The sequence below is a fragment of the Apus apus genome, chromosome 1 (genome assembly GCF_020740795.1).
Source record: "Apus apus isolate bApuApu2 chromosome 1, bApuApu2.pri.cur, whole genome shotgun sequence".
NCBI lineage: Eukaryota > Metazoa > Chordata > Aves > Apodiformes > Apodidae > Apus > Apus apus.
In genome coordinates, this window is record NC_067282.1 from 3,544,387 (window position 1) to 3,560,615 (window position 16,229).

The 16,229-nt window shown below is 44.7% G+C and overlaps 1 protein-coding gene across 2 annotated transcripts; it reads left to right on the forward strand.

Annotated features, from left to right (window-relative positions):
* The first annotated feature begins 463 nt into the window (after positions 1-463).
* Positions 464-15,143, forward strand: AQP11 (aquaporin 11). 2 transcript variants are annotated; one of them, XM_051608786.1, is made up of 3 exons: positions 464-1,256; positions 7,392-7,508; positions 13,735-15,143. In XM_051608786.1, the coding sequence occupies exons 1-3, from the start codon at positions 662-664 to the stop codon at positions 13,785-13,787; spliced, it is 765 nt and encodes a 254-aa protein (XP_051464746.1). In that variant the 5' UTR covers positions 464-661; the 3' UTR covers positions 13,788-15,143. The 2 variants fall into 2 exon arrangements, with proteins under 2 accessions (XP_051464746.1, XP_051464747.1); XM_051608787.1 differs by lacking the exon at positions 7,392-7,508.
* Positions 15,144-16,229: the final 1,086 nt, after the last annotated feature.

Consider the following 16,229-nt stretch of genomic DNA (forward strand, 5'->3'; position numbering starts at 1 on the left):
TCATCTTCCCTCTCTCCTCTCCCACCTCCCCTCTCCCATCTCCTCCCCTCCCCTCTCCTCTCCCCTCTCCCCTTTCCTCTCTCCCCTCCCACCTCCCCTCTCCCCTCTCCTCTCCCATCTCTCACTTCTCACCTCCCCTCTCCCCTCTCTCCCACCCCCCCCAGCCCCAACACCCTCAGCCCTCACAGACACCGCCGCCCCCCCCCCCACACCCCTCCCCGCGCATGCGCGCTGCCCCGCCCGCCGCCCTGCGCCCGCGGCCGCCCCGGGACGCGCCGGGCTGAGCAGGAGGAGGAGGAGGCACCGGCTGCTGCCCGCCCTGCCCGCCCTGCCCGCCCTGCCCTGCCTGCCCTGCCCGCCCTGCCCGCCCCCCGGCAGGCTGGCCGGTCTCCTGCCCCGCCCCGGGCGGCACGGCCGGGAGGCTGCGGGCAGGCAGAGCCGCCCTGTTCCCCAGCCTGCCGGGACACACCTCCCCGCTCACCTCTCCCCAGGCGGGCAGAGCCTGCCCTCAGCCCTGCCAGCCTGCGCTCCCCTGCCCTGCGCTCCCGCCTGGGCGGGGGGACGTCTCCCCTCCCTCCTCCCCTCTCCCCTCCTCCCCTCTCCCCCGCCCAGGTGGCGGGGCTGGATCCAGGTGAGCCCTCGGCCCCGGGGAGCTCTGGCCATGGCAGCGGGCGGGCTGGGGAGCTCCCTGCTGCTGACGGCCGGCATCACGCTGGCCGTGGGGCTGTGCCGCAGCCTGGCCCGCCGCCGGCTGCGCTCCCCGCGCCGCCTCCGCGCCTTCCTGCTGGAGATGCTCGGCACCTTCCAGGTCTGCGCCTGCACCAGCCAGCTCTGCCGGCTGGGCGACCTGGAGCCCAAACCTCACACCGCCCTCACCCTCACCTACGGCTTCACCGTCCTGCACGGCTTGACCCTGCCCGGCAGCACCTGCAACCCCTGCGGGACTTTGCAGCCCATGTGGGGCGGTGGGATGCCCCTCGGGACGGGGGGGCTGCAGATCGGCGCCCAGTTCGCGGCTGCAGCCCTTGCCAGGGTCTTCATGCGCTTCGTCTGGAGCCTGGAGGTGGCGGAGCCGCATTTCGGGGCGCTCTCCCAAGGCTGCAGCCACCCCATGCAGACCACGGAGCTGCAGGCGTTCTGCATCGAGCTGCTCTTCTCCGTCGTCTTCCAGCTGACCGCCCTGCGGATGGAGAGAGTTAACCCCAAATACAGAGTCCATTTGGTTGCTCTTCTCATCACCATGCTCGTGTATGCAGGTTAGCCTCTTTTCCTCTGTTCCTACAACAAGGGGTTGTTTTGATCGTACTTTCTTCAAAGATGCAGGTTACTTTTCTGGGACTAGAAAAACAAAACAAAACAAAAAACAAGACATCAAAGGAAACTCTTTGGTCCTCCATAGGCTGAGTTCATTTGGAGTTGATGTAGAGCTTGCCAGGTTAGATCCCAGGCAGGTGTGGGGCCAAGAATGAAGCCAGTTAGGAATTTTAAATTACGTCTCATGCACAAGCAGAGAGCGTTTAAGAGTTTCACAGAAGACTGTTAAAATAGGGAAGGATCGTTTCTAATCTGACTATGGCAGCACGAGAAAGATACAGGCCTGTTGGAAAGGGTCCAGAGAAGAGTCACCAAGATGATGGGAGGGCTGGGGCAGCTCTGCTCTGAAGACAGGCTGGGAGAGTTGGGGTGTTCAGCCTGGAGAAGAGAAGGCTCCAGGGAGACCTGAGAGCACCTTCCAGTGCCTGAAGGGGCTCCAGGAAAGCTGGGGAGCAGCTTGGGACAAGGGCATGGAGAGACAGGATGAGGGGGGATGGTTTTAAACTGAGAGAGGGGAGATTTAGGTCAGATATTAGGACGAAATTCTTCACTCTCAAGGTGCTGAGGAACTGGGATGGGTTGCCCAGGGAGGTTGTTGATGCCCCGTCCCTGGAGGCTTTTAAGGCCAGGTTGGGTGAGGTTTTGTGCATCCTCATCTAGTGGTGGGGTTCCCTGCTCATGGCAGGGGGGTTGGAACTGGATGATCTTTGAGGTCCCTTCCAACCTTAGTGATTCTATGTGAGAGATTTCATACAGTGTGCTCTGGTTTCTGAGTGGCATTGGGAGAGAACACCACTGTCTGCACCAGGGAAGAAAATGCTGATTGTACAGACCAGTAAAACAGAAGCTCTGCACTGAAATAATGCATAATTCATATCAGTGCAGTTTAATTAACTATGTTAAATCCTCAAATCAGAATCAGGGATGGTTATTTGTAGAACCCATGCCAATAAAATTGTACCTCATGAAACCAAATGTAAAAAAAAAAAAGAAAAAAGAAAAAAGTTAGGTGCCTTTTGTATTATTTACAAGAGTCTCCTGTCTCTGTAATGCCCTGTGTGGCTGTGTCCTTGCCCCTGCCTGATTGTCACCTCATGCTTCCCAGAGCTGGGACACTGTCACCTGCACAGCTTCTCTGGACCAGTGGGAATGCAGAGGTGAGGGGAGTCAGTCTGGCCTTCTTTCTGCTGAGTGTTGATGCTCCCTGTTGTCCCCAGTGAAGTGCCAGAGCTATGTCACTTGAGGACTGCCCCTGCAGGCAGTGGGTTGTACTGGGAAGGAGATTCAGTAGTTTGGGGTACAGGGAGGTGAGAGAGAGGTGGTTACAGAACTGCTTGCTTGTGCTGCAGGCCCACTGCAGAGACAGTGACCTGGGAAATTATCAAATCCATGAATGAGAGAGCAAGATCACTCATATTTCCAAATATCTGGGATGTCATCGGTGTCTTGTCCGAAAGGTTTAACTGTATCATGCTGTCAAATATAATAGCATATAGAGGAATAAAATGCAGTTGAATTTTCAGATGTATGAATGAAAAAACCTTTCCTCATTACGTTTAGCTGAAATGAGCTAATATCTGAAAGATTAAAAGAAGCCTGTAGAGAACTTTGAGATTTAAATTAGCAATGTGAACTGGTTTCTAAAATTAATTTTTGAAGGCAGAAGCAAGGTGTCAATGCATTCTAGCACATGAAATCTATTTCTGAAGTGCTCAGTGAAAGTGTAGCCAAAGATTACCCTCCCTCTTCTACGAGCATAGAAAGCTGGATTCCTGATTCCTAACACTTCTTTCCTGCTTAACAAATAGTCACATAAAATAATCTGTGTCACATTGCCTTTCTCTTTGCTACTTCCTGCAAAGAATTCGTGTCCACTGTCACTGGCCAGGCTGGCCTCACATCTAGCAGAATAAGGCTGTGTGCCAAGACCCTTCCTTGCCAGAAACTTGGACTTGTGATGACTACCCAGTGCAATCCATCTGGGGGTGCTTCTAGGAAACATCAGACCTGCTGCACCCAGGCCTCTTTCACACACACATCTTGTGCTGGGGTGTCTGCACAACACCCTGTGCTACTGGGATGTTTCACTTGCCATTTCTTTTAATCTAGAATCAAGTCCGTAAAAAAAAATATATATATATATGTGTATATATATATATGTTCCAGGGAGCAGATCCTGAAGCTATTTTTATTCCCTACTTAGTGGAAAATGTAATTCTTTCTTGTTCACTGTTGCTTCAGGCTTCCTAAGGTTTGCACTCTTTGCTGCACACTCAGGTGTGAAAGCAAAGGGGAGAAGTGCTGTGCTCCCCCATAAGGCCAGTGTTTACTGTGCACTCCTGAGGTGTGGATTGAAGCCTCCTGAAGTAGGGGAGGGTGTCAAACCCGAGATACCTATCACTGAGCAGTTACACAACAAGCGTGGGAGCAGGCTGCTGCTGTGAAGTGTTTTCTCAGCCAGCAATGGGTGCCTGCAGTTCAGAAACCAGCTGTGTCCTGGGCTGCAGCACCAGCAGCGTGGCCAGCAGGTCAAGGAAGGTGATTCTCCCCCTCTACTCTGCTCTCCTGAGACCCCACCTGGAGTAGTGTGTCCAGTTCTGGAATTCCCAGCACAAGAGCTGTTGGAGGAAATCCGGAGCAGACCACCAAGATGATGAAAGGGCTGGAGCAGCTCTGCCCTGCACACAGGAGGAGTTGGGGTTGTTCAACCTGGAGAAGCCTCCAGGGAGACCTTAGAGCACCTTCCAGTACCTGAAGGGGCTGCAGGAAAGATAGGGAGGGACTTTTTGCAAGGGCTTGTAGTGATAGGATGAGGGGGAATGGTTTTAAACTGGCAGTGGGGAGATTTAGATGAGGTATTAGGGAGAAATTATTGCCTGTGAGGGTGGGGAGACCCTGGCCCAGGTTGCCCAGGGAGGCTGTGGCTGCCCCAGCCCTGGCAGTGTTGAAGGGCAGGTTGGATGGGGCTTGGAGCAGCCTGGGCTGGTGGGAGATGTCCCTGCCCATGCAAGAGGGTGGGACTAGATGATCCTGAATGTCCCTCCCAACCCAGACAGTCCTGTGATTCTGTGATGAAGTCACAGCCTTGCTCTGTAACGTCTTTTTCAGTGGAGGATTAGACAGATACAGGTAGGACGCCTTAGAGCTTCTCACACCTTTCTTGCTGCCTCTTTCCCTCTGCCCACACCTCCACACAAACATTCTGCAGCAGATCCTCCATTCTCCAACCCCCTCCATTTTGAGGGTTGCTGATCAGGACCCCCCTCCCCACAGCCCCTCGGCACAGCCCCCCCTCAGCACGCCAGGCAGCTGAGGCAACAGAGAAGGTGGGAGGACACACCACCTGTGTCTTGGTGCAGATACACAACCCACAGTACATCCTGTGGGTCTCGTGTTGCCATGTCTGTTCCACCTCCAGTTTGTGAAACGGTGCTTCTACACCCTGTAGGAAGAGTGACTTCCAAATCCAATGTTATGACTGGTGGCCTCCAGGAGGCCAAGTCCTTGTCTACAGGCTTTGAAGACAAGCAGATGCTTAACTTGGCTGGGCTGGATCCTTCTCAGCAAATCTGCACCTCTTCATTAACTGTTTATAAGGAACTTGGGTGCTTCTTTAAGAGGAATGGGACCTTCTTCCTCACCCAGCACCACAGAGCTGGGCAACCAGTGCAAATTTAGGCAAAGCAATGCTAGTTTAGGCAAACAGGCAACACCCTTCCCTTTTCCTACAAAAATAGCAAATAGTTTAGAATATTTAATGAATAATGTTTGGGTTTTTTTTCAAAGATGAATTTGACAGATACAGTGTTCTAGCTAGGAACTAAGAAAGGTGCATTCAATTTGCAAAATATACCCCTCTAAATGTATTGATACAGAGCTCAAAGACATTAAATTGTGTTTGTATGACTAAGTTAAATGTTGACAAGTCACAGTTGTGACCTGCCCCATAAAAAGTACTTAGATAGGCCATGCAACTTACTGCATACAATAAGATTAAATAATTATTTTCAAAATTACAAGCTGTCCTTTTAATTTTTCTTCTACTTTTTCATAGTTTAAAATATTTGGATTTACACACAGACTTAGACCAAATTTTTATAATAGTGGAAATTGTACACAAAAGCTTAAATACTGCATTCACTGTTTCTTCTACTGAACTGAAGGAAGAAGAGAATATTATGTCTTTGCAGAGTAAAGGAATGATTGAGAAGCTAAGGATGCAGAGCATACAAGTGTTGGTAAAGAATATTTTTAGTTATTTCCTTTGGGAAAATATTTAATTAGGGGAATTAAAAACAGACCTTTGAGGGCTTTTTCATTTACAGGCAATATGAAAAAGAAGTGAGAATTGTGTGAAATCAGTTAGATGTTTCTGAGCCTAACATATCAAGGTGCAAATGACATCTTTTCAATTCCAGATTTCTTCCTAATTTTAGCTTTGCCTTTAGTCATTTCAAAAATTAACATTTCTTTCTCATACATTGTGTGGAGCACACGTTACCTCACCTTTTTATGTGTACAATAGCAAAGATGCTACACTTCTTTTGCCATAAAATAACTTCTCTTTTCTGGTACACAGACTGAGTTGCTTAATAAATATTTTAAAATAAGATTATAGCAGTGGTTCTGGCCTATGGTTGATAATCCAATATTAATAGTAATGAATATTGAAGAAATACAGGAGTTACATCTCTGTCTAATGTATAATGTTCAGAAACAACAACATGAGAGTGAAATTCAGCTCTTAAATGTGTGTTTGTGGATATAAAAGCAGAAGCAGTGAATGCATAAATAGGTCAAAGCAAAGTAAATTATTGTAGTTGGCTTTCCTGGCAACAGTGGAAGTTGTTAACGTGTCTGTGTGCAGAAAAACAGACTGCACAGTAATTCTGAGTTGCCATGGAGAAAAAGTATAAAATCAGAGTAAATTGAGTAGGTCAACAGAGATGAAAACCTTTCTGCACTGTAATCATGGGGAAAGAAGTAATGAGTTTATAGGAAGAGAAGCCCAGGGAAATGGCAAAGGCCTTACTGAAACTTTGAGTAAATGATCTTATGCTTGTAAGAAATGGGAATTACAGCACCATGGCATTTGTACAAAGGATGAGGTCAAAGCTCATGCTCCTTATTTGGGAACATCCAGAATAAGCTTTCAGCAGCTACACAGACACAATTATATAATATTTTATGGGAACAGTTTAATAGATAAAGCAGACAGGGGTGTTTAGTAACTCACAGTACAGAAATACAGATCATTTTGTTACGAGGAATGCTCTTTGTGCAGGATTGCAATGAGAGGAACAACACGTGTCAGAATGAAAGACACTTGCCTCCAGGTTCATCTGCAGTTTAATTTCAGTTTAGTCTTCACAATGTATTATGTTCAGGTCAAGTTGCTGAGAGAATGTTCAGGCAACTTCCTTCACATCTGAAGTCAGAGGCAAGGAAAGATCCTTGGCTTCTTTAAGCTCCCTTTTTCAAGACAGTGGAGTGGTGTTTGCTTTTATTTTCTTCTAACAGCATATAGAATGATTGAGAAGGCTTTTCCCACCATTATTACCATATTATAATCTTAATTTCTATAAATTTATATGATATTAGTGTCACAGAGGTCAGCATAGCGAGAACAGCACTTAACAGTTTTTTTTTCCATGATCTTGCACTTGTGCTACATGTGACACGGAGATGTAATGGAAACTCAGGATTTGTTTACTAATATTTGTGTGATTTCTGCCCCTTCTAAAAGTGTGATACAGACTATTAGTAAAACAGCTTACAGTTTTATCAATAGAAACATTCACCATTAGCCAAACCCATCTCTTCAAAGAGTATTTGCTAGAAAGAGATCAAGTTTATACCCTACACTTCAAATATTTGAAAGCATTTTATAAAACACTTAAACATATCCTTGGATAAATAACTTCAGAAGAGTTGATCTGTCCAAAAAAGTTGTTGCTAATTCATTTTATTGCAGGGGGCACATTTCTTGTAGCAGCCTGTACATGCATTTCAATATTGATTTAAAATAAATATTAAGAAAGGTGGTTTGATTTCACATTGTTTGTGTTTTATTGCAGGTGGTAATCTCACAGGAGCAATATTTAACCCAGCATTGGCTTTTTCATTACATGCTAATTGTTTCTATGACAAATTTTTTAGCTACTCACTGGTGTACTGGATAGCACCATCCTTAGGTAAGCTCTTAATACCTGATGTATTTGAGAAAGTGTCTTTATTTGATAGTCTGCTTAAAATCCAGAAAATAGTAAATTGCAGCTTATCTGTACAAGTCATTAAAATTAGGGCTTTGTTTTGCAAATGTAGGCTGTGTGTATTAAACCTGTTTAATGCTCTGTACCACTGCTTTGTGAATCAAGCATCTAATACTGAGTTTTAAACACCTGTTTATTTACAGTCACAAAATAATATCTACTGTTTTGATCAGTTTAATTTAAGAAGCAACCATGTTAGGTTATATAATTGTTTCATTTAGGTGTCATGTTCAAAGTCTAAGGACTTTTAGGATACTTTGAGAGAGAAAAGGTACCTACCAAAAAACCACAAGAGCCCAACTCTAAATGGAAAAAGGTTAGTGCTTAGGTTAGGGTTAACTAGTTAAGTTATAAACCAACAGCTGTTTACTCTGGAGCATGATCCATTCCAAGCTGCCTGTTGTTGGGGACTTCAGGCCTAGGTAGGAAAATCCATCCTGTTTGAGGTATGTGGCAAATTCTCTCACTGACAAAGGGCTCACTTGGAGATTCTAGTAGAATGTTGAAGGAGAAGAGGCTACCTGGTTAAGTTCCAAAAGAGAAACATACTGGTCATGCAGTTTCTGTCTTGCTTTGTGGCAGGAAAACTGCAGGATCTTGGGGATGATTAATTAAAAAAACCAAACCACGGGTATTAGAACAAGTGCTTCAAACATGCTTTCTTAATTATTACTATTATAATTTCAAGTCTTTTTTATCTCTACAGTGTGCAAACTTTGCAATTCCCATTGTATGTTTCCCCCCCCCAATGACTCTTGGAAACTCCCTGGTTTTAGTTCAAGAATAAGGAATATTAGTAAATTGATTTTTTTCTAACTTCAATTACAGTTTTAATTTGGAAGCTGTTGATTTTAACTCCTAGTTGTGTGCAGATGAAAATGCTCCACGTGACACTTGGAGCTGTTGATTTACAGGCAGTCCCTACAAATGTTGAGCTTTCTGCTTAGAGGGTACATAGAGAACAGGCTGCTAATCCCAAGATTCTTTCCTCACTGTTAATCCTATTAGAAGGTACAACAACAGCACACGAAACAGAAAACATCTCACAGGGCTCCAGTTATAACAAATGACTTTGTTTTCTTGTTTGAGGTCACATCTGTGCACGTTCTACCTGCATTGACTGTCAGTCAGTCAAAAATGGAATCAGGTTTTTTAGTCTAACTAAAATTAACACAATTTTGTTAAATTTGCTGTCCCAACAGGATGGCTGAACAACAGAGTCACCATGCACTGTTCCAGTGAGCAGTTAATGAAAGCTGTTGAGCACCATCAGCTCACCAGGCTGATGAGTTGATGAAATATCATTGATATTTCTCAGCATTGAAGTTTAGCTTTCTGGTAAATGAACTGATCTAAACCTTATAACCATTTTGAGATTTTCCAGGTTGGAAGGACTTGGGACTTAGTGTTTTGACAAGTGATGGAAAGAAACAGGAGGCATTCTGAAACACTCTCTTCTGCTTATTTAGCAAGATGCATCCTGCAGAACTGCTCTGCCTTCAGGTGGTTTCAGCTGGAGTAAGAAAATCAGCAACTGGAACCAGGACTTGAGCAATTTTCAATGGGGTTAGGGAGTAATGTTGCATTTCTGTGAAAATTCATAAGCAGCAGTTTAGGAGATAGTTTGATTTGAAAACCAAATGCATGAATACAGGAGTGGAGACCTACAAATCTAACCTGAAAGGAAATTTTTTCCAACACTTTTTGAAAATAATAAGAATTGCATTTTTTTCTTCCAACGTTGGACCAAGTGATGAGGCATCTAAGCAAGTGACCTGTTATGATGATGATAAAATTCATCTGAAAAGAACCTCTAAGCAGAATCATAAAAGCAGATTATAAGGGAAGGGATATTTTAAATTTAGTTGTATAAATTACTTTCAGAATCCATGTGTCAGCAGAAATACTGTTCCAGACTTCCTAGAAACTGTCAGAGTCATTTGCTAATTTGATGTCTCACTTTCCCAGCAGCAGCATCTTAAAATGGTTAAATTACTTGGGTCTTATTTTGGGGGTACCTTTAGGAGTCTAAAACCACTAAACTGATAGGGGTTTTGTTGGGGTTTTTTTTGGTGATTTGCTGTAATAATGACCAGCTACAGAATCATGGACTAGCACACCATGAAACTTCACATGGCCTGTGCCAAGTGCAATATGATCTCATTTATGGGCACTGCAAACACCCATGAGGACAAGGAGGCTGAGCCCATTCAGTATGTAACAAGTACCCTGATCCAGCCAGAAGTCAGCTCTTAACCATGAACTTTAAAAGAGTTTTCTTAGACAGGACACTTAAAACAAGAGGAAGATTGATTACTTCTCACAAAAGGAGCAGGAAGTGGAAGTTTTCTTTTAGGATAAACCAATCTACTGGTGGTTTATGGTTTTTCATTAATATCATCTTGGAACTGTAGTTAAAAACTCATTTTTCAAAAAGGCTTCACTGACATTTCAGTGAAGGTGATTCTCCAGTAGCATTAAAACAGCCAGTTCCTGTAGCAAATACAGATGTCAGCAAGTGTTTATGACTTGGCTTAGGCAGGCCTAAATTCTGTGCTGTGAACACAGAATCCCTAACAGTGGAACAAAGACAGTTTCTGTTTTACTGCCAAAGGAATTCATCTTAGTTGTCCAGGCATGATTATAACCATTAGTAGTGATGAGGACCCAGCTAATGCTTCTCTTTTAGTACCAGGGAGATGGCAGCTATGAACAGGAGAGTTGGTGACAAGACACTGGACATGAGGGCAATAAAAGTGGGGTGCTCTTTCCTGGACAGGTGCCAGCTTAGCACCCTGTGAGGGTTCTAACACTGTAGAAACAGAATCAGTGCCCACTTCTTCAGATCAGCTTTACCAGAAAGACTAACACTGTTCCTTAGAAGAAAACATGGGGTTTTCTTTGCAGTCAGAATAGACAGTAAGTGCCAAAAAAGTTGCTTAGCAGTAGATGTAAATGCAAGCAAGGGAGAAGACCACAGCTGAAACTTTAATCTTTCTGCTCAGAGGAGAGGGTATTCAGAGGTTTCCATCAAGTTCAGTACACTTAAGCATGGAGCTTAGCAAAGAAACAAGAACTGCAAGTCCATGTGCCAGCATCTCAGGGGCTTGGTAGCAAAGCAGGGTTTCAACAACTAGCAGAAATCCTCTGCTCCCAGGCCCTGGTCCTCTTTAGGGGTTTTCAACTACGCAGCCACCATCTGACAGAGCAAAACTCTTCTGCAGCGAGTGAATGCAATCCAAGAAGTTCCTAGAAAACTGTCACTAATCAAGGCTACTTCAAATACTAAAAGGCCAGTGAGTGGTAATCCTGTACTTGACCTGCTCACCAATAGGGAAGAACTGATGGTGAACAAGGCCCCTTGGGTTGTAATCCTCACAAGAGGGCAGAGTCCAGAGGAAGACTGGGAAGGTAAACAGCAGAGCTCTTCGGACCTTGGACTTCAGAAGCACAAAATGCTGATGATTTAGGGCTTGCTAGGTCAGTAGTAATTCCCCTGGAAGCTGCCACAAATGGGACAAGTATCCCATGGAGAGGCAGTTTTTCAAAAAAAGCTCACTGAGAGCTTAGTGACATTCCACTGTGCAGGAATAATCTGTTGTGTAGTTAGGCTGGGAATTTTAGACAGAGAGCCTTTCCCTGCTGGCTAGACAAGAAGCTTCCCTATGAACAAAGGAGAGCATGTCAGAAGTAGCAACAGGGACAGGCAGCAAAGGAGGAGTATAAAAGCTTTGTCCATGTGCTTAGGAATAAAATCAGGAATGTCAAAGCTCAGCTGAAGCTAAGACTAGGGACACAGAGGGTTAATACTAACCACAAAAAAAGTCTAGAGAAAGTCCAGGTCTGTTGGTGGATGGGGGGTGGGGAGGGGACAAACCAGTGGTGGGTGACATGGAAAAGGCTGAAGTACACAGGGTTTGGGGTTTTTTTCCCCTCTCTCAGTGTTCCCAAGCAAAGTTTGCTTTTAATCCTCTGTGTAAAGCAGTAAAGTTTTGGAAAGGAGGCAATAAATAGTGAAGGAGCCACATGGAAGGCACCACAGAGGAGGTGGTTGAACGTAAAAGTGTTGGGTCTACTGGGATTCACCTTAAAATGCAGGTAGAGTTGGCAGGTTATTGTCTATAATTTATGGGAAGCTACAGCAGCTGGAAGAGCTTCCTGATAATTGGAAATGTGCTAATACTCTGCCTGTGTTTCAGGAAGAGAAGCCAGGGAACTATAAGCTAGTAGGTGTTACATCAGTCACTCTGAAGATGGTGGAATATCTCATCTTGGAATCCATTCCCAACCATGTAAAAGCTGCAGAGGTAATCAGGAGCAGTCAGATTTAGTGAGGGCAACCCATGCTTGCCCAGCTTGATGGTTTTCCATGAGGAAATGACTGGCTAATGAGGGAGGGGGCAGTGGAGGTAGGACACCTTCACTTCAGTAAGGCTTTTGACACCATCTCTTGGTTCAGAGTCAAAGAAGTAGGGGTTGCACAAACAGACTGTTAGAGAGGGGAGATTTAGGTCAGATATGAGGAAGAAATTCTTCACTCTCAGGGTGGTGAGGAACTGGGATGGGTTGCCCAGGGAGGTTGTTGATGCCCCATCCCTGGAGGTTTTTAAGGCCAGGTTGGACCAGGTTTTGTGCCACCTGGTCTAGTGGTGGGTTCCCTGCTCATGGCAGGGGGGCTGGACCTTGATGATCTTTGAGGTCCCTTCCAACCTTCATGATTCTATGGAATAAAAATTGGCCAAACCACTGACCTGAAAAATTAATAATCAATGGGTTGAGATCTGTTTGATGACCAGTAACGTGTAGAGTACCCGGGTGGCAGTCTTGGAGTTGCTACTCCTCAGCATGTTCAGCAGTGACCTGAATGTGAGTTTGTCCACAGCAGCTTGTTCTCTCTGCCAACGAGACAAACCACATAATTTGAAGAACTGGGGCCAGCAGAACTGAGGACATTGTCTCCCTCTACTCAGTGCTTGTGAGGTGCCCTCAGGAACATGTCCAGCTGGGAGTCCCCCAGATCAAGAGGAACATAGAGAAAATAAAGGGTCCAGTCAGTGGAGGGCTACCAAAATGGTGAAGGGCCTGGAGGACCTGATCTGTGAGGGGAGGTTGAGGGAACTGGACTTGTTCAGGCTGACAAAGATGAGGTGGAAAGGTTGTTTTTCCAGGCAGTCAGCAGTTACTTGAAGAGTAGTTACAAGGATGACAGATGAACTGTTTTCATTGGCAGACAATGTAACAGCAGCAAGGGGACAGGTCCTGGCATGGGAAGGTCAGATTTATACTCCAGGAAAACTTTCAGGAGAAGGGTCCAGCAATACTGAAACAAGTTATCTGGAGAAGTGCTACAGTTTCCATCTGTGGAGGGTTTTGGAACACTCAGGGGCAATAGCTCTGCACCCAGTGAGAGGGTGGACTAGAGAGAATCCCCTCAACAAACATTTCTATGATCTAGGAAGTTCCATAAAATACAATCTATGGGTGAGGGACACTGACAGACCAGAATCCCCTTCATTTCTGAAACAGAATACACTTTTTTTTTTTTTCCCAGGATAAAAACAAAATACAAAACTGGTCTTAACATACTGCATTTAAGTGCCTTTCTTGAGAAGAACCTAGAATCTCTGACTTCACCACTTTCCAGCTGCAGAACAAACCCTAAGCTAGAATGATTTTCCAAAAAAAAAACAAAACCCCATGATCCTATACCTGCTGCCCAGTGCAGTTCCCAAACACACTGTTGGCAAACTCAGCCTTACCCTGTCAGCTGAGGAGTGGAGTTTAGCTGCTGGTTCAGCCACTGCCAAACCCAGCTCCACAGAAGGCCCCACACAGCAACAGGGAAGTGCACAAGCTGGATTCACCTGGTCAGGCTGCTCTGCCTTTGGCTTGGTTTGGACTGATCAGAATTAAAATATTAAACATCCAAAGAACAAGAGGATTATCAACTCAGAAGGATCACTTGCATGGTCTTTGTGAAAAGGGTTGTGTTTGCAGAAAGTACTGCCTGCCCCTGGCCCTTTCAGCAGAGAATTCCACTCACCTGCATGTTAGACACTCAAACACCTGAACATAATGTTTATTACCAGTACCATGTCCTTCTCAAATGCATTTAAATAAAGGTCCTTCCTGGATTTTCTCTTTTCAGGTACAATACTTGTGGCTTTTCTATGGGATGAAATCCTCCCTCGGATATCCTGAGACCTCTGCCACCCAGCAGGACAACATGACAAACCACTTGCAACATCTGCAGCCATGAAGCTTGCAGAAAACTCTTGGACATCGACTTCCACGTCACCTTTCAGTTGTATTTTCAGATCTTGTGTTTGAAATATTTGACTTACAACTTCGTACTTAACTAGGTATTTTTTGTAATAGCACACTGGGATTTGGGGAGTATCTGTCAACATTTTTTTGGTTAAGCCATATGAATGTGAAGGACTGCTGAAAACATCAACACTTTGTCACTTTAACCATAAGTGCCATTTGCTGACCTTGATTACAACATGCAAAACTCAATTTTTTAAAGAGAAATACCCAGTCCTTTCAAGGTTTTTCTTGGATTTCTTCCCCTAGAAGGCACCTGCAAAAAAAAGGAGCTGAAGATTTCATTCTTATAGCGACCTCATCATGTTCCTCCTTGCAACAGACCTTATCTCAGAGAGCAAGAAAAGGCCCCACGACTCCCTAGAAGAGGCTCCACAACTTTGTTCTAGAGGTGCCCTACACCAAAAGCTAAAAGTCTGTAGGACCAGCCTTGTTTTAATAATACCTGAGTGCAGGTAAGTAACCCCCTGCTTCCCTTTGGGAAGGCTGTGCCTCATCCTGTCCCACTAGTCTCTTGAATGTTTATCTTGGTTGGAAGGAGCAGTAATAAAGTACCATAAAATTCTCTAGACACTCACATAAAAGGGCATTTTAGGCAAAAAAAAAACCCACCCAACACAACAGCACTACTTTATCTGAGATGATTGCTGCCTCTTCACATAGTAAATGGACACAGTACATAGGGATGAATCATGTGGAACTTAATTTGTCCTTGATTTTATGTAACTTATCAGATATTTTTCTTGAACTAAATGAATTTGCAATATGAGAGAATAAATAAAAGGGCTAAAAACCACAGGAAAGCTACATCCCCCAAATGGGCACAAACACCCTTTACAGCCTCATCTGAGAACACCACCAATAGGTACCATCCTTTGCAGTTGTTTCTAGCATGACATTTCTCCTTCTGGATGCCTCTTACATGTTTTTATATGCCAAAGTATATTTTTCAAATGTAAGATTAAATTCAGTTTTTCACTCTGTAGTTACTAGGTTTGAGAGACAGTTACAAGCCCTACAAAGCCCCTCTATTCATTACCTAATTCACCTTGCAGACCACGTTCTAAGAGGAAGGGATCAGACAGGGTTTGAGGTTTTTTTCACAGTAAAATGATGAATCAAATCATAAACAGCTACTCTTGTCTTCTATCTTTTATTGCAAGAGGTTGGGAAGTAAATATTTCCATGTAATTTCTTACTTAATGCAATAAAAATCTTTCCTCACTTTCATTTTCCAAGAGACATTTCAGATTTTACTGCAAAATGAACAGAACTGTTTGGACATTCATACAAGAGAATCTTAATCCATGACCCTGTATTCAGTCATTCAAATAAAATTTTTTAAAAATAGCTTGCTAATAGACTAGAAGAGAACTAGAAGTGCTGGTTTATTATTGAGCAGCACTTGGATCCTGGTGTGAGTAGGTTTAGTGAAGGAAAACTTACCTTCTGTAAAACTCCTCCCAGTGAGGACTACATAGCCCCAGCCTGTGAGCCTGAGAAGAAGCTCCCCCTGTAGTTGGTTTTACATCCAGCCAGAACAGAAACAGAGTGTGTGGGACCTCTGAAAAATATCCCAGAATGCCAGGTTGGAAGGGACCTCAAGGACCATCTGGTCCAACCTTTCCAGGCACGACTCCAGTTGATCTGAGGTGGCTCAGCACCCTGTCAAGCTGAGACTTCAAACTGCCCAATGTGGGGGAATCCACCACTTCCCTTGGGAGACTGTTCCAATGTTGGACTGTCCTGATGGGGAAACATTTCCCTCTTGTGTCCAATGGGAATCTCCCCAGGAGCAACTTGTGCCCATGACCCCCTGTCTTCTCCATGTGACTCCTTGTAAACAGGGAGTCTCCATCTTCTTGGGAGCCACCCTTTAAGGACTGGAACATGGTGATAAGGTCTCTCTGAAGCCTTCTCTTCTCCAGGCTGAACCCAGTGTTCTCAGCCTCTCCTCATCTGGCAGGTCCTTCTATGTACTTTAATACCCTGTACAGCTTCCAAAACAAATGCTCTGGGAGGCTTCTACCTGTCACTTTCTTGCTTTACTGTTTTTTATCTCTTTTACCTATTTTAATGTGATCCATACCCTACAGATTTTTTTCCTCCCTGGGACTTCACTGCTGTACTCAAGCCAGTTTTTAGCCTCATTTTGTATGGAAAGGAGCCTTACACCATGAACTGATTTGCATGTCTTACTTTGAGTCCATGAGGCCCACGGGGTAAAGGTCTCAAAAATAAACCTCAAAGAGCATAAAAACAGGCAGCCAGAGAAAAGAGAAAGCAGACACAAACCTATGGAGAGCCAAGGTTTGT

What these genes read in the sequence shown, in the direction of transcription:
- AQP11 (XM_051608786.1), top strand. Translation starts at nt 662, where the DNA reads ATGGCAGCGGGCGGGCTGGGGAGCTCCCTGCTGCTGACGGCCGGCATC. An exon ending in CACCATGCTCGTGTATGCAG is followed by an intron (nt 1,257 to 7,391) that starts GTTAGCCTCTTT and finishes GTTTTATTGCAG; the next exon opens with GTGGTAATCTCACAGGAGCA. An exon ending in CTGGATAGCACCATCCTTAG is followed by an intron (nt 7,509 to 13,734) that starts GTAAGCTCTTAA and finishes TTCTCTTTTCAG; the next exon opens with GTACAATACTTGTGGCTTTT.